The sequence below is a fragment of the Mizuhopecten yessoensis genome, unplaced genomic scaffold (genome assembly GCF_002113885.1).
Source record: "Mizuhopecten yessoensis strain PY_sf001 unplaced genomic scaffold, ASM211388v2 scaffold11079, whole genome shotgun sequence".
Lineage (NCBI taxonomy): Eukaryota > Metazoa > Mollusca > Bivalvia > Pectinida > Pectinidae > Mizuhopecten > Mizuhopecten yessoensis.
In genome coordinates this window covers 92591-114296 of record NW_018408869.1, presented here as the reverse complement: position 1 = coordinate 114296, position 21706 = coordinate 92591, and the positions used below count along the sequence as shown (strand labels likewise).

The 21706-nt window shown below is 36.5% G+C and overlaps 2 protein-coding genes across 2 annotated transcripts in view; one reads left to right on the top strand and one right to left on the bottom strand.

Moving 5' to 3' along the window:
• Positions 1-23: 23 nt before the first annotated feature.
• Positions 24-6757, top strand: LOC110465450. Its single transcript, XM_021521259.1, has 4 exons — positions 24-124; positions 3227-3362; positions 4846-4983; positions 5766-6757. Exons 2-4 carry the CDS (start codon positions 3243-3245, stop codon positions 5871-5873), a joined length of 366 nt encoding a protein of 121 aa, XP_021376934.1. The 5' UTR covers positions 24-124; positions 3227-3242; the 3' UTR covers positions 5874-6757.
• The window catches only part of LOC110465448 (structural maintenance of chromosomes protein 2-like), a 27871-nt gene continuing 12266 nt past the window's right edge, over positions 6102-21706 (bottom strand). Inside the window, exons 13-24 of the mRNA XM_021521257.1 lie at positions 19826-19972; positions 19349-19553; positions 18828-18963; positions 18490-18614; positions 17529-17722; positions 14363-14506; positions 12327-12521; positions 11230-11430; positions 10837-10962; positions 9406-9557; positions 8371-8518; positions 6102-7601 (exon numbers count right to left, since the gene is read on the bottom strand). Of these exons, the coding sequence (XP_021376932.1) occupies positions 7389-7601; positions 8371-8518; positions 9406-9557; positions 10837-10962; positions 11230-11430; positions 12327-12521; positions 14363-14506; positions 17529-17722; positions 18490-18614; positions 18828-18963; positions 19349-19553; positions 19826-19972 (1986 nt within the window). The 3' untranslated portion in view covers positions 6102-7388. The remainder of the gene's footprint in view (positions 7602-8370; positions 8519-9405; positions 9558-10836; positions 10963-11229; positions 11431-12326; positions 12522-14362; positions 14507-17528; positions 17723-18489; positions 18615-18827; positions 18964-19348; positions 19554-19825; positions 19973-21706) is intronic.

Genomic DNA, 21706 nt, shown 5'->3' with positions numbered 1-21706 from the left:
CTCGGAAGTTCTACACGGGTTTCTAATTTTGGAACCGGAAGCGGGTCCGGTGTTTGTGTTTGTCCGATACTGCCGATAGGCCTACTGCAGGTCGTTTGTTGTCGGCTTTCCTACCGTACCTGGGGTATGTATTCTGTTTTGGATAATTCTTTCGACAGATGGAGCTTTACTTGTTTACAACAACATTTTCGTTTAAAAAGAATCGTAACTGATTAGTTAGGAGGGAACCTGTCGTCAACAGGCACAGGAAACAAGATTTTGTTGATGAAACGTTTTCAGTTTTATGTTGCTAGTTTTTTGTTTCCATTAGTAGATTGTATACATGTTAATGACAGTCATCCGTAAATTCATCAGTTTCTGCCGATATGAGTACAAAATCGCGATTGGTTCTTAAGTGCGCGGAAACCGGTAACACGAGTATACTGTTACGCGAAGGCACTGATCAGTATAGCCTACAGTACCCAATATAGAACATTAAGAATATATATATGATGCAGCATTTTTCTTTTGGAATGCAAATGAATGGTATCATAAAACAACTTAATGGTATGTATAATGGTAGGAATAAAGCTACTGCAGCATGCCGGGAGGCGAAAATGAACTTTGAAAAAACAGTGGCTGAGAATGTGAAAAAGGACAGCAATTTTTTTTGGAAATATGTACAGACCAAAACCAAAGTCAAGAGAGGACTGGGTGATCTGACGGATGAAAATGAAAACAATGTTTCGGACAACAAGGAAAAAGCCAATCTATTAAACAGATATTTTTGCAGCGTATTCACCGACGAAAATCTGGAATTAACACCATTATTTGAAAGCCGTAACATAATAACATAATAACATCGAGCTAACAGAAGTTCAAATAAACGATAAAATGGACCTGAAGAAACTAGAAGAAGTCAAATTTTCAAAATCCCCAGGGGCTGACGGTCTACACCCGAAGGTCTTTAAAGAAATTGGAAGCGCAATATAAACCCTGACCAAAATCATCTTCCAGAAATCTCTCGACGAAGGGAAACTTCCAACCCAATGGAAAGCGGCAAACATAACTGCACTTAGCAGCATAAAAAGGGAAGCAGGAAACGACCAGCAAATTATCGTCCGGTGAGTTTAACATCAGTCATTGGAAAATGCTTGGAAAAAATTCTACGTGATAAAATTATGGAACATTTAGAATACAACAACCTTCTAACCAAACACCAGTACAGATTCAGAAAGGGTAGATCAACAACCACACAACTACTCGAAGTCATGGAAATTATCACCAACATTTTGGACAACAAAGAACCAGTGGACATCATTTACTTAGATTTTAAAAAGGCCTTTGATACAGTCCCCCACAATCGTTTATTAACTAAGCTTGAAAGATACGGAATTACTGGAAAGGTATTGGAGTGGATAAAGGACTTTCTTATCGGGAGACAACAACGGGTGATTGTACACGGGGAGGCATCCAAATGGGAGGCTGTAAAATCTGGAATACCACAAGGGAGCGTACTCGGCCCAATCCTGTTTCTAATATTTATTAACGACCTTCCGGAACACATCAATACCATCTTTAAATTATTCGCAAATGACGCAAAGATCATTGGAAAGACAGGTTCTGTGGCAGAGAAAGATTCAATTCAACAAGATCTTAACAACGTCACAAAGTGGTCTGATAAATGGCAGATGTCATTCAACACCTCAAAATGTAAATCAATGCATCTGGGGCATAGTAACCAGGAAAATAACTATTTAATGACAATCAACGGAAGCTCGACCAATATATCACAAGTCAGGAAGAAAAGGATTTAGGAGTCACATTCGACAAAGACTTGAAATTCAGCAAGCACATATCAAGATGTGTGTCAAAAGGTAACCAAATGACCAGCGTTGTCAGACGAACTTTTGAACATCTTGACAAAGAAACGTTCCTAACGGTCTACAAAGCATTGATCAGGCCACATGTAGAATACGCAAGTGACATACAGGGAAAGACTACTAAATCTAGGAATCCCAACGCTCCAATATAGAAGGAAACACAATGATATGGTACAGACGTACAGAATTCTACAGGAAATAGATAAAGTAGAGAAATCCAAGTTTTTCGAACTAGAGGATAACACCAGAACTAGAGGACACCAGTGGAAGCTGAAGAAAGTAAGGAGTAGGATAAACTGTAGAAAAAATTGCTTCTCCACCAGAATTGTGAACAATTGGAACAACCTGACAAGCTTGGTAGTGACTTCAGGAAGTCTGAACATTTTTAAATCCAGACTGAATGACCACTGGAGAAACCTGTCTATTAAATTCACACCTGATTGTTATTAGCTCCAGAAAGACAAATAACTCACAGGTAACCATACGTTACAATTTAGTGATACTGCTAATTTTAACAAATGCAACAATAATAGTTATTGGGGGTATTAATGGAAACCGGCATAATGAAGTTATGAATATTCCACAAATCAATAATTGGAGTTGTGGGTTAGAGAACCGGCTTAACTACCCATAGAGAAGTATAGAGACGAGTATGATCGAACCGCATTCAAATAGAGTGTGGAGACTTCTTGAATTCCAGAATGTGTCACTTTCCCTAGTGTACTTAGTGGATAGAAACAGACAATGGAAGGGTAGTAACATTATTTGCTATAGATCTTCAACAGTCTTAACCTTGGAAAAATGAACATTAAGGTCACGTGCTTATCCGCAGTTAATGTTGCTGGCAGCGGGTTAGTGAAATTGTTTCGCTACCTCAATACGTCTGCATATATATCAGGAATTTTAATTGTACATTGATTAAAAAAAAAATCAAAAAGAATCAACACACTAAAATCGTTAGTGTGAACGAACTTTTAACTATTAAAACTTGTCATCAACAAATATGCGCATACCATAAAGTATCGATGACAACAAGATATAGGACAGTCTCACAAGTCGAAGACTTACAACGACTGGAAGAACAGTGCGAACACCGTGCAAACGTATTTCAAAACCAAAATTATATAGGTTTTATGGAACTCACTCATTCACTGGAGCAAGTTTTATCAGCCTTACTGTACAGTCATATAACCAAGATAATCTTAATCACATATTTCTATTGTAGTATTGACATCTCAATTTGACAGAAATTAAGATATTTCAACTGTAGAATACATAATTCAATAAAAATCCTATTTTCGTAATTTGCAGAATGGGGGAGTAGGTCCACACAAGTTTTTATATTAAGATGTTTTGTGTTTTAGGAGCTAAGATGACAGGATGAGGCCGTTGATGGTGTTGTGTTGTACTCTGGCACTACTGCTGTTGTTTGAAGTTTCAACAGAGGCCGGAGGAGTTATTTATAACTTCAAACGCTACACTTACAAAAAGAAACAACATGTAAGTTTATTTTGTTTCTGTGAATGTGTACAGAAAACACCTAATCAAGCCTTTAGGTGCTCTTTATAAACACAACTTATTTGGCCATTCATTAAATAGATCACATGGCACAAAGTGCTGAGGAGTTTATGGTATGTTGGTTGTCTGTCTGTCATCTTTTTCTTCAAACAACTTCTTCTTAATAGTGGAAAGGTTATCTTAAATAAGATTCATCAATTTGGAAATATGTAATATCAAAGTTTTACTTATACACAAACAATGTACGTATTAAACGTTTTGCAACATTTCAAGACCGACTGGTCCCTTTGTCACACTATGACGGTAAAGAGTATGTACACTATGGGGACCCCGACTGCTTCCTTTCTGATCGGGTTAACTTCTGTCTGTTGTGTCCCACTGCAGAGAAAATATAAAGCAATCCACAAATAAATGATCTTGACCTTCTTTCAAGGTCACAAGTGTAAATGTGTTAAAAACTTTAAGGAACGTCTTTAGAACTTGAAAATGTCTGTTTCAAAATAAATTTAAAATAAATAAATGCCCCCACTGCCATGTGAAATTAGTTTCAGTGTTCTATAAAAAGTTACAACCACTTTGATCTTGATGCCCTGAAATATGCACACACACAAGGTACTACACTAAAAGATGTTATTACCATCCTGAAACACAAGGATGTCAGAGGTATACCCATACTTGACCTTAATATAAAGTTTGATCAAAATCCGTGAAAGAATGAAGTTGCTAAGTGTTTAAATTGAATCAGTTGATGATTTTCTATATATAGCAACAGTGACCTTGACCTTGGAACCATGAAACAACAATGTCCGAAGTATAATTGACCTTTGCATAAAGTTTAACCAAAATCCATGAAAGAATGAAGTTGCCAAGTGTTTAAATTGAACCGGTTATGATTTTCTATATGCAGCAACAGTGACCTTGGCCTTGACCTTGGATCCCTGAAACACAAGGATGTCCAAAGTATACTCATATTTGAAGATAGTATAAAGTTTGACCAATATCTGTCAAAGAATGAAGTTGCTAAGTGTTTACATTGAATCTGGATGGGACGGACATGGGCAACACTATATGCCCTTCCATTTTATGGCGGGGGCATAATAACAATGAGGCCTAGAGTAATGTTTTTGTTCAATAGCATCCTGCTTTTAAAAATATTTTGTCATGATTGCTTAGATATCCACGATATTCTAAATTGCTGCTCATGACTCTCAGATCTATAAATAAACAGTAGCTTACAAGTACCTGTCAGTAACTGAGCGCATGACTGACCCAGACTGTTCTTTCAATCCAAACTTATCACCGAACCTAGGTCAAAGATCTCTCGACTCACTAGGTCAGTGAAGTCAAACCAAGCCTGTAGTGGTTCAAAAGCCCTAGACCTGATAACTGAGGTGTCTATATTATCTTAACCATTGAACTCTCCTACATCACGATTCATTATAGAATTCTTTGTTCAATTTCACAGGATAAGAAGTACAGAAACGCCAAAACAGTGTGTGAGGTGAAGAGCGAGTGCCTACGACAACATGGTGTAGAACAGACAGCCTGTGTGCGCCAGTGTATATCCAAGTTCTGCTACAGCGAGTTGTATGGCCATGACGCAGTAAGTGGAGTTACGGGGACAGTTCATTAGTCGGCTTGTTACCTAAATACCAGTGGTCGCACTACTAGACGTTAAGCATCCCCACACACCATATAATTAAGGAGAGTAACGATTATTGACAGTACAGACCCTGATTTACATGGAGCTTTGTAGGATATCTGAAATTAGTATGGCACAATCACTTTGATCGCATAATGACCCGTGTTAGCCAGTGTATATACCCATGTCATATTTTTGTTTGCGTATTAACACATGTAATATGACATATCAGCACTGTGATTGGTTGTAAGTTAATTGTTTCAATTATGACGTCATGCCTAGGACAAGTACATGATATCACAGACTTATGCACTGGAGTCAAAATAGCTGCTTTTTACATTTCAAGTTGCATAAAAATTGTCGTTTTACACGAATAAATGCCACAAATCTTGATTATGTGATAAAAAGGATCTTACACTCGTTTTCATTTCATATGGAATTTATGAAACTCGTCACAAATTTTTCATTTTAGATCGCTAAATTGAAAGATCCTATTTATATAACTTAAAGTAATATAAGACTTCTTCATATGCAGAGGTGTAGGATAGGAAATTGCCATGCAGAATTGAAGATTTATTGACAAAATGACTATTATAAACACCTATGATCTTTGCCAGCATACAGAATTTTATTTTGTCAAGAATAGGTCATTGAGCAGAAAGAATTTGAACTGCAGCATAGAATTTACTGAAACTGTCTCTGTGATGTTTTACCTACAACTTGTAATTTTGATTACTTTCCAGCTAGAGGAAGGTGAGATCGATGTGCGTCTGAATTCATTCAAAGGATGTTTGGCCCAGGAGAAGAGATCTTCCATATATGATGAATCCGTCAATCATCAGCCCTTGTGATCCATGCAAAAACAATTCCCATAAACTTTTTTTGGTCGCTTAAGTTTTCGATTATTATAAATGAATGTCTTAAATTAATTTCTTGCTCTTTCACAGAATTTCATGTACCATATCTTGTTTAAATTAGTGAGAATGGAAAACTACTTCAGCAGACAGCATCACATAATCATTCTACCCTTGTGTGTTTTTTAACACATTTTGTGGAAATATAAAAACAACTCTTTTGATTGTTTGTATAGATGTTTTATTTCATATGTATGTAAAATATCCATACTAGGTATGTAGCAATAGAAAAGTATGATTTGTTTTTCCTTGTTAGAGATACATGCATATTGTATTGTGATAATTTAAAAACAAGAGAGAAAATGAACACTGGTATGGAAATTAAACATGTTAATATTAGCTTGGTGAGATATGATCCCTTCTCTGAACCATTAAGATTCTTTTCATGATAAATTGAAGGCTTGCTGCTATTCACTTTAAAGCATTACTATGAAATCAGAAGTTTGCAAAATAATTTTTGCTTCAATCATCTTGTATCATCCGCAAAGTGGAGCATAATACACTTCTGATTCTGTCTGAGAAAATCCAAGGCTGCAAAGACGTGTGTTTGTGTCAGAGCGCAACTCTTTCAAGTTGGTTTGTGATAAGAACTGTAAACTGGATCTGAATTATGTAATTGAAATCATCATCAGAAATGATGTCACTCGCCATTTCTAGCATTTACTTGTTAATGAGTTGCTGTGTGTTTTGAGTGTAAAACTGAATGTCAGGGAAAAAGAGTGATAGAAAGAAACAAAGAAATGTTAACGAAACAGTGTTAGTATGTAATAGTGGAAATATAAAGTTTTGTACTTTTGCGGAAACAAAGATTAAAAATTTGGATAAAAATGAGCGTACTCCACGTGTTGATTTAAATCAATCATACTATTATTATAGTGAGGATCCGTATGAATGTACAAAAGGTCCTGTCCAAGATGTCTGACAATGTACAAAAGGTCCTGTCCAAGATGTCTGACAATGTACAAAAGGTCCTGTCCAAGATGTCTGACAATGTACAAAAGGTCCTGTCCAAGATGTCTGACAATGTACAAAAGGTCCTGTCCAAGATGTCTGACAATGTACAAAAGGTCCTGTCCAAGATGTCTGACAATGTACAAAAGGTCCTGTCCAAGATGTCTGACAATGTACAAAAGGTCCTGTCCAAGATGTCTGACAATGTACAAAATGGTTCACAATGACACCTACATCATAAATGTAACTTTTTACATTATAATAATAATCCAAGGCTTATTATAACAAAATATCCCTGACCCATTGTCTATAATAGTGCATTCAAACAAATTATGGATGTGAATTGTCCATGTGGAGTTTGTAATAAATAACACATTCATTGATAACTATGGTATTTCATCCGGTTCCATAGTAAACCTTTAAAACCACATGACAAGAATATGTTGAAATACAACTTTTACAATTATTGTTTGAAATCTCCTTGTTGTTGTCTGATATAGGTCAGTTCGTGATTTCTTCAAGTCGCGCACGTTTGGAGTTCTGTTTTTTCTTGTTTACCACTTTTTCATTTTCTTTGTTGGCAACCACAGAAGAGGACCCAGACCTGGAGTGTTGTACATATCGCGTCACTGTTGAAACGCCATCCACAAATCTTGTCTTGTATAAAACATTGGCATTATTGAACATACCATCCTTCAAGGACACCACAATAAACTGAAAACATGAAAAGATGAAATACCATTTACCTTGCTTTCATGAAAAACGACAATCTTTAAATGTGAAAATGAGGGTAAAAATGTCAATGTTGAAAAATTGTGATCAATCAGATTTTGTAACTTGACGTTAAAGCAGCACAATTGGATCTGATTATCATTGGCTGTAGGTTTAAAACTGTGTATTTTATCAACAGAAGATATGAATTGTAGAATATAAATTTGACCTCAGAGGTTGGAGAGGATAAGTGAGTTCAGTATATATGGGCATGACCAACATGATTCTGACAACAAACAAAAATGTCCATTAAAAAAAATATTTCAATGGAAAAATGTTCACATGGTTCTGAACTGTTTCAACAACTTTGATAAACAGCTTTTTCATTGTCTGGAACACTATCAAATGCTATTAAGAAAGCAATCATAAGCTTTTAGAATAGTTTTGTTTCCAAGTCGTCTTTGAGTTTGATAGTATCTTGATTTTTGCTATTCTCCATCAACATGTAAGAAATCCATCAAAGGAAGTCTTAAGTTCCAAAGTAACTAAAAACAACAAAATAAACTAAAAGCTGCATCCCTTGTATTTATCAAACTAGGTCACAAACAACTATAGGCCTAAGAATTATTTCATTTGACACAAATATCTATTTCTTGATATGATATTTTGCTGCCAAGCTTATTTAACTATTTTTTATATATACCGGTATATATCTTGATAAAGGAGAACATAATTGTTCTATCTGACCTTAAAAACAAGTTCTGGTATATACCTGTGAGTGTTTGAAGTGGGATCGGATCATCTGACCGATGTTCTGTGTGTGCGAGATGTCTAAAGCAGCGTCCACTTCATCCAGGATATAGATTGGTGCTGGTTTGAACAGCAACATGGCCAGAATCAGGGAGAGGGCGATCAGTGACCTGACAGAAAATAAATCATGTGTGAATTGGAACTAATTGTATCAAGAGATCATGGAAAAGACATACATCCAGTAACACTCTCTGATGTACGGCCAATTGGCAATCACTCTTAGATAAATGACATTTCAGAGATATGACAATAATTCTAGTATATAACAATCCTCAAAAATATGAAAATTCCTTATATAGCAATGATTTTTAAATTTTTCATAATTCTCGGATATGAAAAAGATCCTCTGACTGGTATATTTGACAGATCAAAGTGATGCTGCATTGTATACAATAATAGTGAATAGTATTATTATACAATATGTATATTTGACAGATCATAGTGATGCTGCATTGTATAAAATAATAGTGAATAGTATTATTATACAATATATGTATTTGACAGATCAAAGTGAAGCTGCATTGTATAAAATAATAGGGAATAGTATTATTATACAATGTGTATATTTGACAGATCAAAGTGATGCTGCATTGTATAAAATAATAGTGAATAGTATTATTATACAATACGTATATTTGCATACTTGCTTTATATTCAATTTTAATGCTTAGGAAATGGGAAGTTTAAAGAGAAAAGCATGTTTTTTTTTTATCATCAATCATTCGAATTGGAAGAATTGTTTCTGATTTTGAGAAACAATTTTCCCACTTTATTAACCTGGATTAATTTTATGTAGTTTCAGTCAAAATTTAGGAAAAACTCAATCCAGAACCAAGAAACAGTACTTTTGCTTGAGAAATATTTCAACTTCCAACAGATTGTCTAAGTACATGTACAATAAAACACAAAGATGACATGTTATTAACCCATCCCTTAAAGTAATGTCACTGGAAATCAACCAACTGATTAAATCTTGGTAACTTTTAAAGGAAAATACCTTTGACCCCCACTGAGTTCACCAAGGGATTCTTTCCACACATCTCCAAATCCAACCTTGACCTCTAAACCATCTAGGACAGATTGGCCTTCTGGAGGCATCAGTTTGGCACACGCTCCAGGTAACAATGTGGAGAAAATCGAACCAAAGTCCTACAACAACAAAAAATATCAACAAAGGTTTGTTAGGCAAGTTTATTTTCTGTTAATCAAAAAATGAAAATCTATGAGAATTGAACAGGACACGAAGATGGGCAAAACATAACAAGAGTAGCGCGGGGCGGAACAATATACGCCCATCGAATTCCATATAGTGTTTATACTTTCTTACATTGAAATAAGATCTGCATTATTCTAAGAGTGGTTAGCTGACATGCTATAAAAAATGTAGGAGAAAATCTCCAGACAAAACATTAAATACTGAAATGAACAAAGGGCAATCAAGATTGCAAAAATTGCCGATTCATTTTTTTTTTTTACAGGAGACACAACTTCATATCATGCTTATAATGTATACCAAGTTTCAAAGAGATCTGTTGAAAAAATGTAGGATGAGATTGCCGGACAAAAATCAAATACTGAAATAAACAAAGGGCAATAACTTTTGCAAAAATTGTTGAATCAAAATTCTTTTCAAGGAAACACAACATCATATCATGAGTATTTAGCCTACTAAGTTTCAAAGAAATCCTTCAAAAAATACAGGAGGAGATTTCCGGACAAAAAATCAAATACTGAAATGAACAAAGGGCAATAACTTTATGAAAAATTGTCGAATCAAAATTCTTTTAAGGGAGACAGAACTTCATATCATGATTATAATGTATATCAAGTTTCAAAGAGATCGGTCGAATAATGAAGGAGGAGATTGCCGGACAAACAAAAGTTTAAGGCCGGACGGACAACCCCATACCATAATACTTTCGTCAAATTTGACGGGCCAATAAAAACGATGAGGCTTCCTGTTGTCACATGATTATATCCCGGGGCTTCCTGTTGTCACATGATTAAATCCCAAAAGTGTGAACTTTTACCCATTAACTTGATGAATGACCATCCAAATCCGATCAGACGTAAAATTTGATGACACTTTTAGTATGAATATTAACTAAGTGGTACATAAGCTTTATACTTCAGAACTGGTTAAGTGTTACCTTTTATTAGGTTCGAATATCACAAAAATTTATTATCAGATGCAATTTTATTATTCTATGGTGTAAATGTTAACTTACAGCTGAGGGGTTACTAAAATATATTCTAAAAAAACTTTTTTCTATGGACACACACACACACACTAAAAAAGCTATTACCATATATATCTCCCTTTACTAAATGGATGGTATAATTGAGAAGGAATAAGAAACATCATCATGGAAATAGTGAAGACTTTTTTCTAACTAATTTCAAGTTAAATAGAAATATAAACTTTTACCTTGTTGACCTGCTCCCATGCCTTTTTTAACGCCTCGTTTTTCTTTTGATCTAGTTCTGATATGACTGCAGCAATCTTAGCTTTATCGTGTAGTACAATCTTTCTCTTCTTTATCAAGTCAGCATACTGGAAAAGAGATTTAAAATTATCAAGAATTGTTGTACGTGTTTGAAGAAATACCAGAAGTATGATATTACTGTAAAGACGGCATCTGATTTTATAAATTAGCTTCCTTAAAGGGACTTTGACATGAATACTTTTAAAATGTTATTTTTCAAAGATGATCCTTGGATATTCTATAGGAAAATTCTTTAATACTTTTATTAAAACACCAAAAGCTTGGAATCGTGTATACTCGTTAAACTTGCAGCCTGAACTATTTTTAGCGAGTACCTGTTCCTCTGCCTTTCCTAACATGTTCATTGCCCTCATGTTGACATTCTTCGACAGTTTGTCCTTCATCTCCTGCAGCTTCAGTATCCGCCTCTCTGCCTCCTTGGGGTCATTAGCCTTGAAGTCATAGGCAGTGTTTGCCTGGCCAAAGTATTTCTTCTCGTCCATAATCCAGTGATAGGATTGGAGCAGGTTTTCAACCTGTTTTATAATCAAAATGACTTTTGCTATTTAATAACAGAAAATAGAATACTTTTTGGGGAAAAAAGAGAGAAAAATATTGTTATTTCAATGGAAAAACTTCAACATCTGATGTTTCCAACAAGAAAAGAAAATCTTGAATATTCAAATATGTTTTCTATTTTCCACATGACTACAGTTATGGAAGATTATCACAAATACTGAAAGCAATTTCAATAATAGCGCTAGGAAGAGTTTCTGTATACAATTTTGTAAAGTCTGAAAGACATGAATGTTTCTTTCATATTTCCTTTTTACAAAAGCATCAACAAATTGTGGATTTGTAATATTTAAACCATGATTTTGACAGGATTTAAAGCCAAAATGTAGAGGGCTTAATCAAACAGAGACAGACATTTTGTTGTGCCATTCACAATTTATGAGGTAACATCATTGTCTATATTATGACGTCAATCGATTACTGACTGGCACAGTCAATGAAAAACGCTCCAGGGTATATTACACTAGTGACATATGTAAAAATATTACACGGGTGAATTCACTGGACACCAGGCCAAATAAGTGACCAAATACTGTTCTAGTTTCTCATCAGAGGACATCAATGTCAAAGACATTATTATGCAATGTAAATGCTGTCATCTTCATGTTACAAGAAACAGGCTGGAACTAATGTGTCTGAAATGTTGAAGCTAGAACTTAAGTAAGAGGCAAACTAAATACTCCCTGTCTCCTCTGAAGAAAAACTGTAATATCAATTTTATTTAAGGGCAGTTAAGGATTTTTGACTATATTCCCATTTTAAGAAAGACTATTAGTTTGAGCAGAAAAAAACGTATCCCTGATTTCCTAGGCTATGGAATTTTACAAATTTTGAAATAAACAATATAAAAAAGGACCTGTCTGGCAGCAGCCTGGGAGTCACTCTGGAATTTAGACATCTTGTGTTCCAGCTCTTGGATCTTGAGTTCGGCAGCATGGTGCTCCTTGGCAAGATTACGCTGCTCCTCCACCTTCTGGTTGATATCTGCATTACAAGTCTTCAACAGTTCCTTCTGTTTGTTCAGCTCTGACTGAGCTTCCTTCACCAACGCCTAGGGAGAAAAATAAACTCAAGTAAGTCTGATGTCACTGGTATGGCTTTTAATACAGCAAAAGCTTGTAATTCCTTACAAGGTAATGTTGAGTGATTTTTTGTTTGATTGAAGACATGTCATGGTCAAAATAAATGTATGTATAACAAATTTTGCTTCTTTAGAATCGCTGGAGGAATATGTATTACAGATTCTGTTTCCACAGATGAGTATGTGTCTTGGAACATAGGTCATTGATACTGCGTTAACATGCATGGTTAAATAAGTGTTCTGTTATACAACACATCTTACTTTCCTTAGCCTTCTCTGTGAGTTCCTGTGACTGTGTCACATAAAACATATACCTTACTTTCCTTAGCCTTCTCTGTGAGTTCCTGTAACTGTGTCACATACAACACGTACCTTACTTTCCTTAGCCTTCTCTGTGAGTTCCTGTGACTATATCACATACATTACTTTCCTTAGCCTTCTCTGTGAGTTCCTGTAACTATGTCATAACATTACTTTCCTTAGCCTTCTCTGTGAGTTCCTGTAACTGTGTCCCATACAACACGTACCTTTCTTTCCTTAGCCTTCTCTGTTAGCTCCTGTAACTATGTCACATACCCTACTTTCCTTAGCCTTCGCTGTGAGTTCCTGTAACTGTGTCCCATACAACACGTACCTTACTTCCCTTAGCCTTCTCTGTGAGTTCCTGTAACTATGTCACATACCTTACTCTCATTTGCTTTCTCTGTAAGTCCTGTGACTGTGTCACATACAACACATACCTTACTTTCCTTTGCATTCTCTGTGAGTTCCTGTGACTGTGTCACATACAACACATACCTTACTTCCTTAGCCTTCTCTGTGAGTTCCTGTAACTATGTCACATACCTTACTTTCCTTTGCTTTCTCTGTGAGTTCCTGTGACTATGTCACATACAACACTTACCTTACTTTTCTTTGCCTTCTCTGTGAGTTGCTGTGACTATGTCACATATCTTGCTTTCCATTGCCTTCTTTGTGAGTTCCTGTGACTGTGTCGCATACAACACATACCTTACTATCCTTTGCCTTCTCTGTGAGTTGCTGTGACTATGTCACATATCTTGCTTTCCTGTGCCTTCTTTGTGAGTTCCTGAGACTGTGTCACATACAACCATACCTTTCTTTCCTTAGCCTTCTCTGTGATTTCCTGTAACTATGTCACATACCTTGTTTTCCTTAGCCTTCTCTGTGATTTCCTGTAACTATGTCACATACCCTACTTTCCTTAGCCTTCTCTGTGATTTCCTGTAACTATGTCACATTCCTTGTTTTCCTTTGCCTTATCTGTGAGTTCCTGTGACTATATCACATACCTTGCTTCCCTTTGCCTTCTCTGTGAGTTCCTGTGACTATGTCACATATCTTGCTTTCCTTTGCCTTCTTTGTGAGTTCCTGTGACTGTGTCACATACAACCATACCTTACTTTCCTTAGCCTTCTCTGCGAGTTCCTGTGACTTTATCACATACCTTGCTTTCCTTTGACTTCTCTGTGAGTTCCTGTGACTATATCACATACCTTGCTTTCCTTTGCCTTCTCTGTGAGTTCCTGTGACTATATCACATACCTTACTTTCCTTAGCCTTCTCTGTGAGTTCCTGTGACTATGTCACATACCTTACTTTCCTAAGCCTTCTCTGTGAGTTCCTGTAACTGTGTCACATACCTTACTTTCCTTAGCCTTCTCTGTGAGTTCCTGTAACTATGTCACATACCTTACTTTCCTTAGCCTTCTCTGTGAGTTCCTGTGACTATGTCACATACCTTACTTTCCTTTGCCTTCTCTGTGAGTTCCTGTAACTGTGTCACATACCTTGCTTTCCTTTGCCTTCTCTGCGAGTTCCTCTAGTTGGGCCTCATACTGTGTAATGGTCTCGGCCACTGTTGCCAGCTGTTCCTCGTATCCCTTAATTCCTTTCTTTAGTTCCTCTATCTCCAGCTTTAGACTGTCTACCTCCTGATCAACAAACAATTGTAGATGATATCTGGATTCCTTATTTCAATGTTTATTGCTTTTCATACTTTAATATTCAAAAGCATAAAAATAATCATAACAAGAGGCCCATGGGCCTTAAAAGTCACCTGATATATTTATACAGAGAGTTGATGTTGTTTTTAACACAAATATTATTCAAAGTGACAAAAAACAATAAAACCACCTTATTCAATATCTAGCATACAGATTTAAGACTAAAAAGTATTTGAAACTAGCACCTCTGATTCTAAACAAAGAAAATGAAGAAATTTTAGCACACTGACTCCTTTGGGCCCCACCCTACAGCCCTTGGGGCTAAGTATCAAACTGTCAACTCAGGGTTATAATTCTAATCAAGTTATTAACATGTAATATTCAAAGTATCATTTGCCATTATAAACCATAATAAGTTTTGCCCACTCGTTCCCCAGGGGGTAAACGTGAGACCCTAGGGTCATAAACCTTAAGACCCTTCCATCTATGAAGAGTATTTGATTCTACCATATCTGGGTCTTGAGAAGAAGATTTTTGAAATTTCAGTCAATTCAACCCTTTTTGGCCCCACCCTTCAGCCCCTGGGGGTCAGTCAGGGCTCATATGTGCATACAATCAAACTGCTACCTCATACTGAAAATGCTTACCTAAATTGAATTACTTCCAATGGAAATTAAACAAATGTTGGTCCAAAATGTGATTTCCCTATATGAACTATAGTAAAGTTTAACCCCTCCCCAGGGGGAAACGTGAGACCCAGAGTCATGAAATCAACAAGTTTGGTAAAGCACCTTAAGACCCTTCCATCTATGAAGAGTACTTGATTCTACCATATCTGGGTCTTGAGAAAAAGATTTCTGAAATTTTAGTCAATTTGCCCCTTTTTGGCCCCCCCCTTCAGCCCCTGGGGGTTAGTCAGGGCTCATATGTGCATACTATCAAACTGCTACCTCATACTGAAAACGCTTACCTAAATTGAATTACTTCCAATGGAAATTAAACAAATGTTGGTCCAAAATGTTATTTCCCTATATGAACTATAGTAAAGTTTAACCCCTCCCCAGGGGGAAACGTGAGACCCAGAGTCATGAAATCAACAATTTTGGTAAAGCACCTTAAGACCCTTCCCTCTATGAAGAGTATTTGATTCTACCATATCTGGGTCTTGAGAAAAAGATTTTTGAAGTTTTAGTCAATTTGACCCTTTTTGGCCCCGCCCTCAGGCCCCTGGGGGATGGGGACCAAACCGGCCACTCTTTTTGTTGACCTTTGACCATGGAAGGTTTCTGCAAAATTTCATTGAAATTGGTTCAGGGGTTTTGGAGAAGAATTCGAAAATGTAAATTGTTTACGGACGCCGGACAAAAGGCGATCGCAATAGGTCACTTGAGACTTTGTCTCAGGTGACCTAAAAATGTCATAGAAACTTGTGGCATGTTGGTACAATACTGAGATTGGAGAGCGCTTTATTAATATGCATGTTTACATTATAAAATGGATACAAAGGCACGATCTCTTTATGAACATTTGTTTCCAATCAATGCATAAATACATAGAATATTGTCAATGGTCCTCTAAAAGATAACAAACTCACCGTGCCAAAGTAAGAGCTACAATTACAATTACAGGTTGTGTTTTTCTCAAAACATTGTGTTTTAAATTTGATTTGATTGGCTGTTCCAGAAAAAAAGACATCCCCCCCTGGGACGGCAAACTTTTTTTGTTAACGTGGGTGGTTGAACATTGAATAAAATCGTAGTTATTGGTTGTTGTTGTTGTTGTATTTTCGTTTCTGTGGGTCGTTGTACGTTGGAGAAATAAAAAAATATATTTAAAAAATAAATAAAACCTGATTAATTAATTTACATGGTGGTGTGATATGAAAATATCTGGTTGAAGCTCGGATGTAGATTTGCGTTATTGAAATACGTGCTGAAACTTTGGCAGCGTGACATTACTGTATCGCTTGCAAGTAGCTTCCGGTATGTGGGTCAAGGGATGCAACTCCTATGATAAAAAAAATCAATCTTGATAGAGGGCGCTGTTATCACTCTTCACAAAAATGTCTGCCCATTCGCGTGGTTGGAGCCCGGAAGATGTGGTAAGATGGATGGCGAGGCATGGTTTAGGCCAATTTTAACTATTTAAATAACATGGTATGTGGGTACTACTTTTTTCCCCCTTTTTTTTAAACTAAAAAACAATTGTGGGTCGTTGGTATGGAACAAAATTCGTAATTACGGGTGGTAGGGGGCAGCTGATTATTGAAGTTATGGGTGGTAGGGGTCCGGAAAAAGTGCCGGCCCAGGGGGGGATGTCTTTTTTTCTGGAACAGCCCTAAGCTTTTAATTCAATTCATTGCATTATATACCAAACTTGATATGCTTAGATAGCATCATGTCAAAATCAAATATTTAGCCCAAAGAAAGTGAATCCTTAGTTTTTCAGTCTATTTTTTTTAATTTTTTATAGAAATGTGAAAGGCAGACGGGCATTTTATTTTCGATTTCTGAAATAAATATTGTGACAGGTAAATCTGTTCAAATTTGACCTTTGACCCTTTAACTTTTACCAATGAACACCAAAATGCTAAAGAGGCATAAAACTCAATATTACCATGTCAGATGATGTAAAAATGTTAAAATAATTAACTAACTAAATTTGTTTGAAGATTTGTGAGATATACCTTATACTCCGGTTTTTAAATGAAAAAGTGGACAAGTTTGACCTTTGACCCTTTTCACCATGACCGTAAAAGTATATAAGGTGCAAAACTTCGTGTTTCCATACTATTATGGTACAAATGCAACGTCAATCTGACAAGGGGATACTATATACCCTAACCCTGCTACACTAAGTAGGAAGTTTATTTTATTTTCAGAGGTAAAAAACCCCACAAGAATTGTATGCTGCTTCATATTTTCATATTCAGTTATTGAAACAATGATATTGGTTATGTGGGCATAAAAAGTCTGTGGCTGTACACTGAAAGTATTAATGTAAACCAGACCTGGTATTTCTCCTTCATCAGTTTGCTGGATTCCTCCATCTTTTTCTTGGCCTTTGTGACGGCCTCCTGGGCCTCCTTGAGTTCCTGCTCCCTCACAGCCTTGGCATTCTTGATCTTGTTGTCCAGGTCCTTCACCTTCTTAGATGCCTTGTCCTGTGTCTCCTTAGCTTTCTTCAGCAGCTCCTCTTGTTCCTCTGTACACGTAAATATTTTTATAACATGTTTGCCAGTGAAATAACGGATTCTATCAACTTGATAAAACTGATATCTTTCACACTGTGACAAATATCAAAAGTGTGAAAATATTACTTTTTGGTATTGACCAATCATAACGGTATCTTCTATTCGCTGCAATCAAAGGCAACATTTTTTTTGTTCAGATTCAAATGAAGCGACGGTAGAATAAGTGGTTGTTATGGTAAATGTTTGGTGCACACGCTTAAGTATTTACATCAATATACAATTAATAGCATTTTTATAAGCAATCATACCAGAAAATGTAGGAATTGTGTTGAGTATCCCATTCAAAATGTTGCGCAGCCTTGTTGTCAAGCGTGACGTCATTGGAATATGGTGCTAATTATTACGCTTATGATTCCCGCCCTTTTTTAATGCATTACATTTTTCATGTTTTATGCTTTAAAAATGCAATAAATAGAATATTTAATGGTGTCTTCAGTAATACCAAATATATTTCACGAGTGTGGCTTATATTTTTGATATTTTTCACGAGTGCATCTCTATATATCGATTGTAAGAACACAGTGTGTCAAAAAATAAAGTAGATAAAGTGAAAAACAAATCCTGGATTTTTTTTATAGAACAGGGGTTAAGGCCACAAATAGTTTTGCATTATTAAATGTAAAACAGATTAATCAGAACCTCATCTTTTTCCTCAGTGCGCACAGAGTATAATAATAAGACATCAGGTCCAACAAAAGTAACTTGTTTTTCTGGCTACCTATGGAGGCTTGCAGAGCATTGATCTCCTCAAGCTGTTGGTGATGAGAACTCTGCTCCAATCTTGCTTTCACAAGTTCTGCTTCTTGCACTTTCAGATCATATTTTTGCTTCATGCTTGTAAATCTGTAACAAACAACGGGAAAACACTCTTTAATTTTAATTCCTTCTTAATGATTGTAAGCAAAATCTTGTAACAAAAATCTTCTCGATACAGTAAGGTTGCCACTGCTTGTGAAATACCATCCAACATTTCCCATCAGACTTACTTTTACTACATTATACATCCATAACTTCACAAGTCTTACCAAGGTTTCCTATGTACTGATCAACACTTACTTCTCTGCAGTCTTAGTGAGAGCATTCAGTTCCCGCTCCACCTCGGACAGTCTCTGTTGTTTGGTGTGGAGCTCCCCTTGAATGTCCTGGAATGCTTGTAGTTTCTCCAGGATAGAACTGGTCTGAGCCCGGGCACCTATACAACAACAATAGTCAGCCTTACAGTCAGAGAATAATGACAGTTGCTAGGTTGCTCAAAACTTGATAACCTTGACCAGAAGTATACTGTATTGCTGGCATACCAACATGTTCCACTGTACTTCTGAAAATACACCCTCAGTTTATATTTACCTCCTGTCAAACAATCAACATGGTTGTCAAACAGTTAATCATAAATTAAGTGTGAAGTTTTTGTTGCTGTTATTATAGTTTTAATTCCTGTTTGTCTGGTCATTTGTTTTAAGCTAGGTAATAGTTACACAGCTATTTCATACATTAAAACTAGGTGGCTTATCTTTTTTAAAGATGTATGTCTTGTTTTGTAATTTTTCCAAACAGTGATCTGAGCAAAAAGTGTTTACCTCCAGTGAGTGTGCCAGCAGGATCAAATGAGTCGCCCTCTAATGTCACGGATTTCTTCATCACCCTCTCGTCAAAGGTGACTTTTTTGGCAGTATCCATATCCTTACATACAAAGGCTGAGCCAAACACAAACTCCATGGCAGCTTTAAGATCCTTCTCATACCCAATCAGAGACAGAGCAGTGTTTACATTGTCCTTCCCAACCTAGAAAACAGAATTAAAGTGAAACCGAACTGGAAGTAACCATTTCTAATTTATATAAATCCTGTGTACTATTGCATTTGAAGATGACTTATAGATGCTAATATCTAATAATGGAAGATAGAAAGATGCATTTTTTTTTTTTTTGCAACAAGACTGCTTCATATAAATCACCCTATATCAAATTTTAATTATTTTTAATTCAAAACAACAAGATGAAAAAGGAGCCATCTTAAAACCCTTTAAACACCCGTAAATTCCAAGAATATCTCTACCAGTTGTTCAGCACGCTTGACGGTGTCAGTGTTGATACTGCGTGCAGATATCTTGTTGAGAGGAATGATTGTGTAGCGTCGACGTAACTCTCCCTTCTGTAGCAGCTTCTTGCCAGTCACCTCTGTGTCTACGACCACATTGTACAACTGAAAATCAGTGTAGAAATGGAAATTTATTATGCATATTTTATTCAGGAAAAATGACATGTTTTCTGTATTAATCTTGATTTCTAAATTGTTATAAGTGTGTGAATTTGTGGCTAATTTTAACATAGACATATAGATATTGACATATTACTGTTCTACGGTTTTTGGAAAACATTTATCATTAGCACATTTGCATGAGTCAACATAACAGGAACCTGTAACAAGCAAGAGTATAGTGATAAATACAACAGATCATAAATCAGGTTTTTAAAATTAACATGAAATGCCTTCATGTAAGACAACTACTAAACAAGAGTATCGCTCACCTGGATATCTTTGCAATCATGACAAAATATTCTCCAAATGAGATCCAAGGGTATATGCCCGACCCCAAGGCCATTCCTTATATCATATCTGTATAAGATTTTCAAGCCCACCAATTTTATGTATGGTTATGGGGTGGGGATCAGCTATGACTCAGAAACTAGGTCCCTAGGGTTGTGACTGCATTCGTCTCTTTTTGCCTAGTATTTGTATTCATAGTTTGGGGTGGGGATCTCATGATCAACAGTTTCAAAGTTATGACCCAGGGGTTAAGTCTGCAAGGGTGGGGCACACCCTGTGGTCAATTCTAATATCATGACTGCATTTGTCTCTTAATGCCTAGCATTTGTATATATAGTTCTGGGGTGGGGATCTCAACCGTTTCAAAGTTATGACCCAGGGACTATATCTCCAAGGGTGGGGCCAGACCCTAGAGCCATCCTGGAAGCAAATGTGCATTCTTCTCTTTATACTCAGCAATTGTATATATGGTTATACGGTGGGGATCTCAACCATTTCCAAGTTATATATTTTTTTTGGCCCAACCCCTTAGCCTGGGGGGTCAGCCCGACCATTTGAACAATTTTGAATCCCTGCCTCACATGAATGCTTCCGACCAAATATGATCGATATCCATCGCATAGTTCTATAGAAGAAGTCGTTTATAGCAATATAGCTGAATTGCCCCCTTTTGGCCCCGCCCTCAGCCCCTTGAGGGGTCAGCCCCACCATTTGTACAATTTTAAATCCCCACCACCTAGGGATGCTTCCAGTCAAATATGGTTGATATCCATCTCTAAGTTCAAGAGAAGAAGTCGCTTAAAGCAATATAGCCAAATAACCCATTTTGGCCCTGCCCCTCAGCCCCCTGGGGGGGTCAGCCCAACCATTTGTACAATTTTGAATATTCACTACCTAGGGATGCTTCCAGTCAAATATTGTTGATATACATCTCTTAGTTCTAGAGAAGAAGTTGCTTAAAGCAATATAGCCAAATTGCCAACACCCTTCAGCCCCACCATTTGTACAATTTTGTATCCCCACCACCAAGGAATGCTTCCAGTCAAATTCCAATCAGTGGCTAAGAAGGAGAAGTCGTTTAAATAAATTGGACCAGGTGAGCTAAAAAGTATGCTTACATTGTTTTTTTAACATGTTTTGCTTAAAAAATCCTATTTTCCTTCTCAAGAATTAAAAAGATTTTACAGTTGTGGGATCGCACAACGTTACACGATGTGCGGTGTGCGCACGATGTGTGCACGGTGTGTGAACGGTGTGTGCACGATGGGCGAACGATAAAAAGCTAGACGATCATTGCTTGCGCACATCTGTGCGCACGATGGACGGACGTTGTGCGATAACAATCGTGGTTGGTGTAAATTGAGGAATGCCTTAACAATTTATACGGTT